The following is a 13,675-nucleotide window of genomic DNA, read 5'->3' as shown; positions in this document are numbered from 1 at the left end:
AAGATCCCATTTCCAGTGAAACGTTATTGAACATTGTCTAAGGATGTGGAAGTCAGCGACTAGATCATTAGCTACTGCAGCCCTGGTATCTGCTCCCAAATTACAAGATGTTGTTATAATTGGAGGTGGACCAGCAGGATTATCTTTACTTGCGGCATTGAAAAATTCCCATAAAACAAAGCACTTGAAATGTACTTTAGTTGAAGGTTCAAATTTAGACCCAATTCGTGATTTTGGAATGGATCCTCCGGAAAACTATACTAATAGGGTTGTTTCTCTTACGCCTAAATCGGTTGAATTTATGCAAGAGAAAATAGGAAGTTGGGATTTTATAAATCTTGACAGAATCAAATTTTATGATGGTATTCGTGCATATGATGGTCAAGATAACTCATCACGTATTAGTTTTGATGGGACTACCACTGGATCTGGTGTATTAGCAGCCATGAGTGAAAATATCAACATCCAAAGCTCGTTAATATCCAAAATTGAGCAACTTAATGACGAAATAATTGATGAAGAAGAGGACCAACCAGCTATCATTCTTGACAACACAAAAGTCATTGATATAGAAGATCCTTTGAATGCCCAGCACACTCACTCTCACAGTGACTTGAATGAAATAGATCCAAGCGCTGGAGATGAAGCTTTAGATTGGCCAATTATCAAATTAGACAATGGAGAAGCATTACAAGCACGTTTGTTAGTTGGTGCTGATGGTTATAACTCTCCAGTTAGAAAGTTTGCCCGTATAGAATCTAGAGGATGGCAATATGATCGCTGGGGCGTTGTAGGTACCATCAAAATGCAATTTGAAGACTATAGAGCTCTTGGTTGGCAAAGATTTTTATCAACTGGTCCTTTAGCAATCTTACCTTTAACTGATGACAATGCTACTTTCGTTTGGTCTTCGACTCCTGAATTAGCCGAATTGTTATTAAAAGTTGATGAAGTTATCTTTCCTCATTTACTTACCGCTGCAATGACTCTCGAGGAAGTCGACTTACAATACATTTATAAGACTTTACAGAATAATCCAAATGATAGATCTGTTTTGGAAGACATATCTTGGAGATTGTCAAAAAAAGACATATCTGATTTAGAAGAAAACTACCCCTTACCAGTAACCGAATTGGTTCCAGGCTCAAGAGCAAGATTCCCATTGAAATTGTCTCATGCTGATACCTATATGGCACCTCGTATCGCTTTGGTTGGTGATGCTGCCCATACAATTCACCCTTTGGCAGGTCAAGGTCTTAACATGGGTCAATCTGATGTCGGTCACTTGGTCCAAGCTTTGGAAAAAGGTGTTGACCGTGGTATGGACATCGGTTCCACTTTAGTTTTGGAAAATTACGTTGCTGATGCCTGGCCATCAAACCATATGATATTAGGTGCTTGTGACAAGTTGCATAAGATATTTGCAGTCCAATGGACACCGTTCGTATACCTCAGGGGTTTCGGTATAAAGACTTTGAACTCTTTGGGCTACGTCAAGGACTTAATGGTTCAAACAATCAGTGGGAAATGATTGAAAAAATGTATATATAGTTTTTTTTACCTGCATGTAGAACTCTAAATACATAAAAAGTTAACGGTAATTCAAATTGCGACACTTCTATAATTAAAGCAACGGCGAATACTTCAACATTGGATCCTAAAAGCTAAAACCATGGCATGATGCTAATACGGAGGAATTTGATGGATAAGCTAGGTCCGTTTCGTACGCGACGCAAAGTCTGGTTGCAGCCCATAAAATATTTGTCTCAAAAGACCGAGATTGATAAGCCTGGAAATGGCCATGATTTAATCATTACAGATAAATTCAGTCAGCTTAAAGACGATTATGCTCCTTCTAAGTATCCTGTCGTGCTATGTCATGGATTTATGGGATTCGATACTTTGTCTTTCATTGCAAAACCCAAGTTTTTAAATCCAGTACAACGCAAAGTAGGTGAAAAAGTTGAAGAGGTTGCTGAAAACATTGAAAACTTGGCTGGTAATCTTCATTTCATAAATCTAGAGTACTGGTATGGGATTAAAAGAGCACTAGAACTGATCGGGACTAAAGTTTTCATAGCCAAGGTTCCAGCTTTTGGCACAATTGAAGAAAGAGCAATTCATTTGGAGAAATTCATTGATCAAAAATGTGAAGAACTACGCCAAAGTGAAAGCAAGGCTTCGATTTACAATAAAAAGACTGATAACACGAAGAATAATGAGTCGTTTCAAACTGCTAATAAGCCGATTAAACTAAACCTAGTAAGCCATTCTATGGGAGGCCTTGACGCAAGATATTTAATTTCCAAATTACAGCATAAGTCCCAGAATTCAAATTATAAAGTAGTCTCGCTAACTACAGTAGCAACTCCACATCATGGATCTGAATGTGCCGACTTTTTCATGGATACTATCAAGCCATTAAGTTTGGCTTATCCAAAATGTATCGAACAATTAACTACGTCATACTTGAAAGAATTCAATCAGCAAGTTAAAGATGATCCCCATGTAGAATATTTCTCATATGGGGCTAGAATGAAACCCAAATGGTTTAATGTATTCACGCCTACATGGGCCATAATAAAATCCAGAATAGGGGGGCAAGGGTCGTATGACAATGATGGACTAGTCAGTGTTGAGAGTTCGAAATGGGGGGAATACCTAGGAACTCTTGATAATGTTGACCATTTAGATTTAATAAATTGGACGAATAAACTAAGAAAAGCTGTCGACGAAAAAGTTTTCAATTCAAAACCAAACTTTAACCCAGTTGCATTATACTTAGATTTAATAGACAATTTAAACAAAAGAGGCTTTTAATTATATTTATATATTCAATGCAAGTATGTATTTATTAAAATAGACAAAAAGAACAAATTAAATAAAACAATGCAAAACAGAACAAAGTATCGTGAAAACATCTCAAATCAAGCAAGTAGAAAGCACTAGTAAAACACATGATGGGAAAAGCTATCTCCCATATTAAAGAACATTAAAGAAAAAAAAAAGCAGACTCGATTTTTTTAACGAAGAAGAAAAATTGATTGATCTGAATGCAAATTATTGATTTAAGGTGATAGTTTTGATGTAAGAGAAAGAATCAATACCCCAAGAACTGTTGAATCTACCACAACCACTGCTTTTAACACCACCATGAGGTTGATAAGCTTCATCGTGAATAGAAGAGCTATTAATGTGGACACCACCTGAATCGATTTTTTTAGCGAGAGATAAAGCATGCAAAACGTTTGAAGACCAAATAGAAACTTTTAATCCATACTCTTCACCATTAGCTTTTTCTATTAATTTATTTTCATCTTTAAATTTATGAAGACTCAAAACTGGACCAAAAGATTCAACCGTATCGAGAGACATTTTCAGGGTAATATCTGCTAAGATTATTGGAGTCATGGCGGTATGATCTCCAGAAGAAGAAATAACTAAATCTTGTTTTTCACCATAAATGATCTTAGCACCTTTATTAAGAGCATCGGCAACTAAATCATGAATCTTGGTAGTAGAAACCATATCACGTTGAGGGACTTCATGATCAGGTTTTTTCAAAGCCTTTTTAGCCATTGATTGTAATTTTTCAACAAAAGTATTATAAATTGAGTCGTGAATGAATACTTTATCAAGACACATGCAAATTTGGCCTTTATGAAAGAAGGCACTAAAAAAGATATTTTCAATAGCTTTTGGAATATCAGCATCTTTACAGACAATTGAATAATTTTTACCACCAAGTTCCAACAAATAAGGTTTTAAATATTTTGCACAAGTTAATGCGATTTTACCACCAACAAAAGTAGAACCAGTAAAGTTTACTTTACGAACATGTTTATTAGAAATAACCATTTCAGTAGCTTGAGGAATTTCTCTTGGAGCAACATGGAAAAGTTGAAGTGTTTTTGGAGGAACACCAGCATCAAGATAACATTTGACCAAAAAGTAAGCTACCAAAGGAGCCTTTTCCGAGGATTTCAAAAGAACCGAGCAACCAGCAGCTAAAGGAGCAGCAAGGGAACGATTAGTTAAAATCAAAGGAGCATTCCAAGGAGCAACTGAGTAAACAGGACCAATTGGATTACGAACGATTAAAGATAAATCACAAAGATCGGACTTTGTTAAGGTTCCGTCAGGCAGAGAGATATTTCTTGCATACTCTTCGATATGGTTTGCTGCAGTCATGATATTAAATTCAGCAAATTGATTACTTAAACCAATTTCTTCCAAACTCAGCAAGAAATCTTCACGACGATTTCTAACGTTTTGTGCAGCGGCTTGAAGAATCTTGGTTCTTTCAATATGAGATTTAGTAGACCACGCTAAGTAACCAGAGTAAGAGTCATCACAGAGTTGAGCAATATCACCTTCTAAATTGGTTAAAGCAGCAAAATCGTGAATTTTCTTCGAGGTATTTTGATGAGAATAAACTGGCTCCAACTTCTTAGTTACAACATCCTTCCCCTTGATAACATGGGGAACGACTGCAATCTTCTTCTTTTGAGGTTGGCTCGAGTGAAAAGATAATGATTTCATCATGATGTAAGCAAATAGTTATATTTGATAGGCCGAATAGACTTTTAGAGGATCTCTTAAGCAGACAAAAGATCTTTTGTAAAAGCTTAAAAAAAAAAAGGAAAATGGCACCAGATAAGTCGGAAAAAAGAAATGAAAAAAATCAACTGAAAACCAAAAAGGAAGAAAGCAAGTGTGATATATAAAGACCGTTAGGGAGGTGTCTGGCTTACATAAAATACGCTTGTAAAACCCTAGTCTTACCTAAAAGGTAACCTGGTTAAAATGTAGATAGTGGGAAGAAAATCTTTTTTTTTTTTTTTTCTAACAATTGAAAAAGGTACGAAATTGGAACAAACTAAGCTTACAATAACAAGAAAGAATCAAAGTAGGCGTAAAAACTTAACCCAAATTTCTTGAAGGGAGAAAACAATAGAAACTCCGTTAGATCAACTAATGATGACTAATTTGTTATTAAAGCATAACTGCCAATTCACAACCTTCAGAATACCAACCGACAATACTCTGATATAACGTACAAGTGGTTTATCAGATTGAACCATGCCCATCATCAGCCATTGGCATGGATGAGCATTGGGTACTTTTGCTCTTTTCTTTTTGGTTTGTGATGTTTGTGCATCAAAAAGATTTCATTAAGCACTCTGTATGACATTTAGGTCATTGTACATGTAGTTTAACGAAGATGGATTACAAAAGCCCAGGAAAACTTATTCTGTTTCATTTCAGAGAAAAGGGTTGTTTTGTTCAATCCATGCTCAGGAAAACTGATTGGAGATTCCGAGTCCCATAGTCAAGCATTGTCAGGTCTTCACCGATAAGCAACAAATCCCTCAAATTTGATTGACATTGGTACCTCTACTCCCTGGGCCCAACACTTGTTTGACGAATGGTTCCAAAAATGTGGAAGATTCCTTTTTATAACTAAGTAGCCGAACCATTTACGAACTTTTGCTTGCAACAATCAACCCATGGTGTTTCCTCCAACGGCATCGGCATCTGCTCAACCTACTGGCTATTGCTTACTCGCTTTCAAAGAGACGCATGGGTGTCTTACCTTTCCCTTTTGGGAAAAGTAACTAGAAAAACCGTTTTTTTTGCTTTTTTTTCAGTTTTTTTGACGTTTTTGCGCTTTAGGTTTTTTTTTTTTTGTATTCTTTTTTTTTTTTCATAACGTTTTTTAACGACGTGCACGGTATGTGATTAGAGGTGATCCAAAAAGCTCTATTCTCTCTCGGCCGGGAGCTGGCAGACTTGTGTTGAGTATCAAAGACAAAGACGACTTTGACTTGCACTTTCGCCTAATGCCAGGCTCTAGTTGCTCATACTTGGAAGCTCATCACTTATTTTTTTAGCATGAAAGTATAATTTGGTTGACAACGATAGGCCCAACGGTATCGATTGTCAGATCACCAGTTGCAAATCGGATTTATACCACTTCCACCGTTGGGGTTTGGCAACTGAAACTCGGCTACGAGTTTCATGATCGGTAACAAAAATGCAATTAAAGATGAGACCTCACCCATTTGCAGGGAGCTTATACCGAAAAACACGCTATCCGGTCAAATGGCTCTTAGGATGGCGAGCTGTTTTCGGCCTTTACACTTGTGATTGCATTAGTTGCCATTCTACAATTGAAACTCCGGTGAGAGGGCTAGCTTCTTTTCTTTTTTTCTCTTTTTTAAGTACATGTACATCTCTTCTTTGTATATTAAGTGTTCCACATGAAATCTGAAATTCATTCGTTATTCTCGAGCCTATTGATTCGAAGACCAGGATTACTCATCAAATCGGCATAAGTTGCTAGTTTTGCAAATCAATCGTGGACAATTGTGCAAATCTTCAAACTAGTTGGAGTAGAATGGTACAAAACGATTATATATTTTTTTGAGTTTAGTCAAGTTTTGGGTGAACTTTTGCATAATTCCTTAAGAGACGCAATTATGCAAAAAAGAAAAAAAATAACTACTAAAATCGTATCTAAGTCTTCGTATTCATAATATTAAACATTCATCTATAGCAAGGAATCTAAATACTTTAAATCTTGTTCGCAGCTATGGCAAAATTGCATAACAGAATCAATACCTGAATTTAAATCGTCAGTATCTTCGCCCAAGTTTTGAACTTGGTCAAAAAGATTAGATTTAATATAAGCACACTTTCCCAATTCGTTCATTATCCAATTTCTCCATTCCGCTTTGCCCAATTCTTCTTCCATTTCATTCAACATTCTCAAGTCAACTAATAACTTGTGTCTCTTGATTCCAATCTCTTGAAACGTCTTTTTCAAACCTTGAGCTACTAACTTGGTTGATTCATCACCGTACTCTTTATTCCAATTATCAAATTTATCATAATTCATTATGAATGATACATCTTTGAAAGATTTATAACATGGCGATTCTTCACCGTTGTTTGAGATATTGTTATGTGAATTGATCATATCTTGTGTGTCTTTCAAATAAATGGCTCTTTTCAACATTACTGGATCTTTCATTAAGAAATCACGAGCAACATTATTAGCCCTTCTGGTTGCCCAATACGCAGTTGTAGTCTTGGTTGACAAGAATAAGTTTAAAACGGATAATAAACCAATAATTAGTATTAGAACTTGATTCAACCTGATACTTTTCAAAAGAGTGATCAATAAGTTGAGAACGAAATGGAAAATATTGGAAACATGGGATAAGACAAACATACAACAATTACCCAATATAAATTTGATGAAAAAAGTTGGTCTCATTGTTATTGGTTTGACTTTTTCAGCTACAATATCAGATTCACTGAAACTTAGCTTACCATAAATATTGATGGCTTTCAAGATATTACCACGATTCCCAACGCTTCGAACAACGTCATGTAAAGCTTTTTCGACTTGGCGGGCTTCTTTGCGGCTGATTGAATACGCTAAGGGTTTAACTAGCTTACTTATAAGCAGTTTCCCGTGAAATTCACACCGACTATAGATAGAAACCTTGGTACGGTTCCCATGTACCTTAGATAATACATATCTAAATTCGACGCTGGCAGGGGTACCATAATATAGTAACTTGAAGGAAGATTTCGCATGGGTAAATATGTAATATTCATTTTCAATAAGTACCTCGATTGTATCAGTAAATTGGATTGTGCCTGATTTCCTGCCATCATGAATTACACCACAATTGTACTGTCTTATTAATTTACCATCCTTTCGTTGCCAAGGAGCTTTTATAACCGACTCAAGACGAATTAATTGAATGTAAGATTCTAAAAGATTAGTATCGTCCCCAAGTAATGAGTGAAATAACGCCTTTGGTGGTGCATTATAAACTTGCTCTATTACTAATTTAGAAACGTCACTAAACTCAAGTTTCTTAGGAGTTTTGATACTGTCTTTCGCTGATATTGTGAATGAATTAAAATCAGTTGGTAACAACTCCTCATTATAATCTTCTCCTTGTAATTCTCTTTGTTGCTGAAGGTGTAACTGATGCTGACGAAGATTAAGCAGATCAACTGGTATCCCTAAATTAGTAGCAATAACCGTATTACGTGCCTCATTTTTTAATTCTAATTGATGTTGATTCTCAAGCTTAACTAGATTATTAATAACTTCATGAAAATGCTTTGGATGATCGCTTGCATTATTTTCTAGCAAATATGTTAATTTACGTTTGATCAATTTACCATCATCTAAAAATAATTTCATTTTAACAACACCATTCATATTATAAATTTTTAACATGTCATGATTTTTCTTGGTGGAATAATCGACTGCAACCAAATGTTCAATTGGTAATTTTGTAAGGGCAATAAATCCTAACGATTGCATATAGAAATAAACATGTCGATTTGTGATAAAGCACCGACCACTCAATTCCTGGTGAGAATTCGGAGACCAAATACATCTATAGCTAAACAAGCATAATTCACCAGGCGAAACAGCAGTTTCAAATAAGGCTCTCATTTGAATATCCAACGGAACCAATTCATAAGGATAATAATCGGGATAGTTTATTCCTTCTTTATCACCATCAAGATTTAAAGTTTCCCGATCAACTGAATCAAGGGCTTCGTTCAAGTACGGGTGTTCTCTTTCTAATGGAGGCACCTCGTGTAAATAGTACAAACCCCAGTTTGCAGATCCCCAGATATTAGCAGTCAATGCAGTAGGTAAGGTATTTGCGGCAGCCAAAGAATAAGCAATGATGGAAGATTTTGTTTGATCAGTCATGAAGGGAGGTCTTACCTGAGGGATTTGATAATAAATATGCCTTTTAAAGAATCTTTCATCGTGTTCAATTTGATGCGATAATTTACTTGAAGTAATAATTTGACCAGCAGTATTAATTACTTTAGTATTAGTAAATTCACGATCGGTAGAAGTATTTAGAGTCGAAGCAAATTCAGTAACTATTGGAGGATATCTTCCGCTAGCTAAATTTATTAAGTCGTTATTTTGAGGATCATTTTCTTTTAAGATACGTTCTTTTTCATTTTGGAAAATTTTCAACCAAGATTTTAAATCCAATAAGGTTTCAGCTTGAAATACAAAAGTATGGTCTATTGTTTTTATTTCAAAACAAAATTTTCGGTCTTCATGAGGAGCATACTTAACATTACATAACAAAATACCAATTTTATCAGATTCTTGAACAAAAGTTTGAGAAGGACTTAAAACCAATAAACCAAAAACACCACCTTTTATAAATACCCAACGTTTAACCCAAATAGGTTTTGAAGCTTTTTCCACATAAGTTTTCATGAATAAATATCCATGTTTTTCAAAGCCTAAATCAGTAATATCATCCAAGACTTTTGAATTGATTAAAGAAATTTTATAATCATTAACATCCATTGAAGGAGAAAATTGTACCTTTGCACTTTCTTCCACTTGATCTCTTGCGACTAACATGTCATCTTTCAATTTTTCAATTGCTGAAGAATAAGAATCACACCAGCCCTGAATTTTTTTAATTTTAGAACTATGAACACTAAAGATAGGATCGAAAGCTTCTATTGAAATTAAATTTGTTCTTTTAGATTTCCAAATATCTGAGCAATATCTAACTAATGAACGATCAATTTGATTTTCTAGAGCGGAGATTTCGGTGACTAATTTTAAGCAAGAATGAATGTAATCTTTTCTAACTTCAAATAGTTGTTTTGCATCTTCTATCACAATTGAAGCTTCTTTTATTTTGGGAGTGCTAACGTAAATAGCTAAATATTGATCATATTTTTGTTGAGCAATTTCAAATTCAGTTCTAACATTTTGATAATGTTGGATAACTTTGAATAATTTACGATTTAAATTTTCATTAACATAGGTATTAATTGATAAAGCTGCTAAACTATCCCCCCATAGTTTTGTTAAAGAATCGGAAGTTGATTTCAAGGCTTGAACAGTATATTCTTGATCGATTAAACCATCTTGAATGAAAGTCGGAACCAAATGTTCTAAAAAAGAATTACCAAAAGTTTGAAGCTCTTTAATATATCTTGGAATTTTTTTAACTGAACTATCAATTGCCCTCAACCATTTATCGATGTTATCAATTTGAGAATCGATATGATTCACCGAAGCCCTAAAACTCGGAGAATCAAGAGCGGCTTCTTTGAATTTAACTGATATTAATTTAAATTGTCTTGGAACATGATTTTTTGCATTTTCATTTGAAGTAATTGTTGAATCAGGTCCAGTAGCTTTAGACGTAGACATTGACGATTGATTTTTACTTAAATTGAACTTTTGGTCTTGATTTTGAGTCTGAACTTTAGTCTGACCTATTGGTTTAACAAATTGCTGTGAATATGATCTTGGTTGTACCGGACTAGGTGAAGGCCGACTTCCGGGCTTACCTTGAACCGTTGAAGCTCTCGGGCGGGAACGAGAATTGATTGCAGGTGCCATTTACTTAATCCACTGAAGATGAGCAGTAATTAATCATTCAACCAGCCGTCTTATGATACTATCAATTGACAGTGAAGGTTATGCGCTGGGGAGTCTCGAATACAAGTTAACACGAGTCCAATGATGTCGGAGGATGTTGCTGATGGATTGGTGTATTAACCGTTGGCACCCGATAAGACCCGTACATATTGGTTTTGTTTTATTTTGGTCACGTGCAAACAAAATTTTCAACCTCGGAGAAAACCTGTAAGTTGTTACATGCAACCTGCGATTTATCTATTTCCGGTTTTCACACGCCGGTAATTCAAATATTTGCAATCGAATAGTTAAGCAGTGGAGACGTCTTCTATTCTACAGTCCAAGAGACAATTGCTTAGTATTTTGTATGTTCATAAATTGCTGCCTAGTTAGCATGAGCACCAAAGATGTACGGGACTCATCATTGAGAACTGGAAACATTGGGAAGACTACAAAAGACCGGCCGCAATTACCCAATAGCTCTGGGAAAAAGACAAACCAATTGAGTTCGACTCTAAATCGGACACCGATGCTTCTTGCAGTCCGGATAAAGGGATAGTTGAGATAATAATTAGGCGTTGCAGAACAATCGATAAGCCAGATTCCAAGTAACCTCGCTAATTGAGCAGCTTAAACTGGAAGGAAAATTGCGACTATTGGTTGAGTACTCCAAACACCGAACTAATCACTTTGCTAAGGAGGAGAACAAGGTGCCCACAATAGGGTAATTAAACATCCTCCACTCCCTTTCGTTTCATCTACGATTGAATTATCAAAAATATCATAACCCAGATCCTTTTTTTGCTTTTGCAGCAAATTAGAAGTAAAACCGTCGTGCGCAGTAACTGGCCCATCGTCTTAGAGACCTAAAAAGTCTAACGAAAAGTCAGTCTATCAAGAACTCATGCTAACTCGCTACGGAACAAAAATCATCCGTTATTTTCGATACTACAAGCAAACCTACTGAAAAACCCGATCCAAATCGACCACCCGGAAAAACCCCAAACCCGAAATTCCATTCTCGCATAAGTCTCATGATAATGCCTGCACACAAGCAGGGGGCATCCCAAACCATACGAGGTTTTTCCGATCACGTCCTTCTCTATTGGGCTCAAATTATCATGCTGAAGATGTTTAGTAGTTCCAATAGGAAAAGCATTTGCAGGAAAACATGCAATGTAGGAGATGGAGAAGGGAAGGGAGTAATTCCATTCCCCCCATTTGGATGTTTTTGCTTCTAGAAGGATGAAACGTGCAAGGACAGAGTAGATCTACAAACCATATGGATCTATTAGATTTGTTCTAATGTAGCATTTTGATCGAACCCATGTTTTGCGAGGAGTTATAAGCTTGGATATGAGTCGAGATAATTGAAAATATGGTGATCTTTTGCGATAATCTACCCATTATTTGCATTTGGGGGGTTTCTTTTTTATTATTAGCTTTTTGTTTACTAGTTGAATCTATTTTATTTTATTTTTTTTTTTTTTTTTTGCCTTTTTGCATGCATTGCAGCAAACAGTTTAAAGAATTCGGAAAGGAGTTTGAAGGCAGTTAAGAGAATGGCGGAAACCATTACAAGTCCCAATAATGAGTTATTTAAATCAAGGGAATCCCCCAGGGAATTCCCACCGGTTTAATTATTTTATAATACAACAACAACTTTTGTGTTGAATACATCTTAACTAACAACTAATTAAAACAATGAACAATTATCAGAATTCTGTTCCTCAATATCAGCAAACGCAACAAGCAAAAGAATTAAAGAAATATTCTTTTGCTCCATCCGAACCATTATCACCAATAACTTCTAATGATGATAATCAAGGTTGGATTAATGAACTATTGGCTAAATCCGCACCAATCACTAACAGTAATAGCTTTAATGATTTGAATGACTTGCCACAACAATATTCAAACTTTGATGTGGCTGAACTTTCTCAAACCAACTCAAATTTAGAAAAATATTTCGATAACGATAGTGTTTTCAGTGGACCGGAATTTTTTTCAAGTTCCGAAACTAGTCAGGCTACCAGTCCTCATATAAAGATTGAAGCAAATGAGGAGAATTTCCTACCTGATCTTTACTCCGTTAATAATAAACTAGAAACCTTACAAAAATCAAGTGATTATACACCAAAGTCATTAGAATCGATTTTTGATACTAAAGATATTTTAAAAGATGAATCAATTAATAAGAATAATCGTCGTTCTAAACTGATTTCTGATGAAAAATCATCAATTTCAAAACCAACTAAGAAGAGAAATCCAAGAAAAAGATTAACGGATACTCAGAAACAAGCTCATAATAAAATTGAAAAAAAATATAGAATTAATATCAATGCTAAAATAGCCGGCTTACAACAAATCATTCCTTGGGTTGCTTCTGAAAAAACTGCTTTTGAAACCGGAAAAATTGATCCAAAGAAAGATCCAGCAAACGCTGTTGTTAATTGTAATCGTTTGAATAAATCAATGATCTTAGAAAAAGCAACCGATTACATCTTATATCTTCAAAGTAATGAACAAAGAATCATTCAAGAAAATTTAAATTTGAAAAAAGAAATATTAAGACTCGGTGGTAATGCAGATATCTTTGAATAATCTTTAATGTCCTTCTACGAAAGTAATGATTCCTTTTTCTTCTCTTACTCGCCTTTATTTATTGTGTATCTAGCTGTATATACCTTCATTTCTCGTATGCTCAATATTATTATAAACTTTTATTTAATTAACGTTATATTCACCTTTCTAACTTACTCGGTGTATTTTTTTGCAGCTGGCTTTCTGTGATTTCGCGACCAACGCATAACTAAAAGCACCTGATGGGTTCGGTATTCTATTCCCGCACACCTGCTAGTTTAATTCAAAGCTTAAATGACGTAAAACGCCTGGTTGGCTTCATAGTCACCGTTTGCCTTCCCCGGGTGGTTCTGTTGTTTCTGTTGCTGTTGCTTTTGTTGTGTTCTGCAGCTTGTTCTGCAACTTGTTCTGACTGTTTTCCGTTGTTTTCTGTTGTTTGTTTCAGCTGCTGCCATTAGCTAATTTTCCATTCAGGTTGTTAAGGGAATAACCGAAAAGTTTTTCCGGTTTCATAGCATATACGTACGACTTTTTTACGACGAACCAGTAGTGGTGTCTTACAAGTAGGATGAAATCTGGAGATTTTTCGGTCGTACGAGACATGCCTGGATCTTTAACTTCCGAATGGGTATGAGTGCA

General features: G+C 35.4%; 5 protein-coding genes across 5 annotated transcripts; 3 read left to right on the top strand and 2 right to left on the bottom strand.

The window, feature by feature from the left end:
• Positions 1-20: 20 nt before the first annotated feature.
• Positions 21-1,612, top strand: COQ6 (putative N,N-dimethylaniline monooxygenase). The gene has a single exon (XM_020221957.1). It carries the CDS (start codon positions 44-46, stop codon positions 1,529-1,531), a length of 1,488 nt encoding a protein of 495 aa, XP_020074005.1. The 5' UTR covers positions 21-43; the 3' UTR covers positions 1,532-1,612.
• A 30-nt stretch (positions 1,613-1,642) lies between these two features.
• Positions 1,643-2,837, top strand: HYPBUDRAFT_154221 (triglyceride lipase). The gene has a single exon (XM_020221956.1). The coding sequence runs from the start codon at positions 1,702-1,704 to the stop codon at positions 2,818-2,820; it is 1,119 nt and encodes a 372-aa protein (XP_020074004.1). The 5' UTR covers positions 1,643-1,701; the 3' UTR covers positions 2,821-2,837.
• Positions 2,838-2,948: 111 nt separating this feature from the next.
• On the bottom strand, positions 2,949-4,613 carry HYPBUDRAFT_130173 (uncharacterized protein). The gene has a single exon (XM_020219419.1). It carries the CDS (start codon positions 4,543-4,545, stop codon positions 3,061-3,063), a length of 1,485 nt encoding a protein of 494 aa, XP_020074003.1. The 5' UTR covers positions 4,546-4,613; the 3' UTR covers positions 2,949-3,060.
• Positions 4,614-6,519: 1,906 nt separating this feature from the next.
• Positions 6,520-10,629, bottom strand: HYPBUDRAFT_13634 (uncharacterized protein). Its single transcript, XM_020219604.1, has one exon. The coding sequence runs from the start codon at positions 10,433-10,435 to the stop codon at positions 6,554-6,556; it is 3,882 nt and encodes a 1,293-aa protein (XP_020074002.1). The 5' UTR covers positions 10,436-10,629; the 3' UTR covers positions 6,520-6,553.
• Positions 10,630-12,157: 1,528 nt separating this feature from the next.
• Positions 12,158-13,057, top strand: TYE7 (regulatory transcription factor TYE7; the record flags this gene model as incomplete). Its single annotated transcript, XM_020220312.1, has 1 exon — positions 12,158-13,057. The coding sequence occupies one exon, from the start codon at positions 12,158-12,160 to the stop codon at positions 13,055-13,057; it is 900 nt and encodes a 299-aa protein (XP_020074001.1).
• Between the last annotated feature and the right edge of the window lie 618 nt (positions 13,058-13,675).

This window comes from Hyphopichia burtonii, assembly GCF_001661395.1.
Source record: "Hyphopichia burtonii NRRL Y-1933 unplaced genomic scaffold HYPBUscaffold_9, whole genome shotgun sequence".
Classification (NCBI taxonomy): Eukaryota; Fungi; Ascomycota; class Pichiomycetes; order Serinales; family Debaryomycetaceae; genus Hyphopichia; species Hyphopichia burtonii.
The sequence above is the reverse complement of the archived record's forward strand: the minus strand, read 5'-3'. Positions and strand labels throughout refer to the sequence as shown.

What these genes read in the sequence shown, in the direction of transcription:
- COQ6 (XM_020221957.1), top strand. Translation starts at nt 44, where the DNA reads ATGTGGAAGTCAGCGACTAGATCATTAGCTACTGCAGCCCTGGTATCT.
- HYPBUDRAFT_154221 (XM_020221956.1), top strand. Translation starts at nt 1,702, where the DNA reads ATGGATAAGCTAGGTCCGTTTCGTACGCGACGCAAAGTCTGGTTGCAG.
- HYPBUDRAFT_130173 (XM_020219419.1), bottom strand. Translation starts at nt 4,545, where the DNA reads ATGATGAAATCATTATCTTTTCACTCGAGCCAACCTCAAAAGAAGAAG.
- HYPBUDRAFT_13634 (XM_020219604.1), bottom strand. Translation starts at nt 10,435, where the DNA reads ATGGCACCTGCAATCAATTCTCGTTCCCGCCCGAGAGCTTCAACGGTT.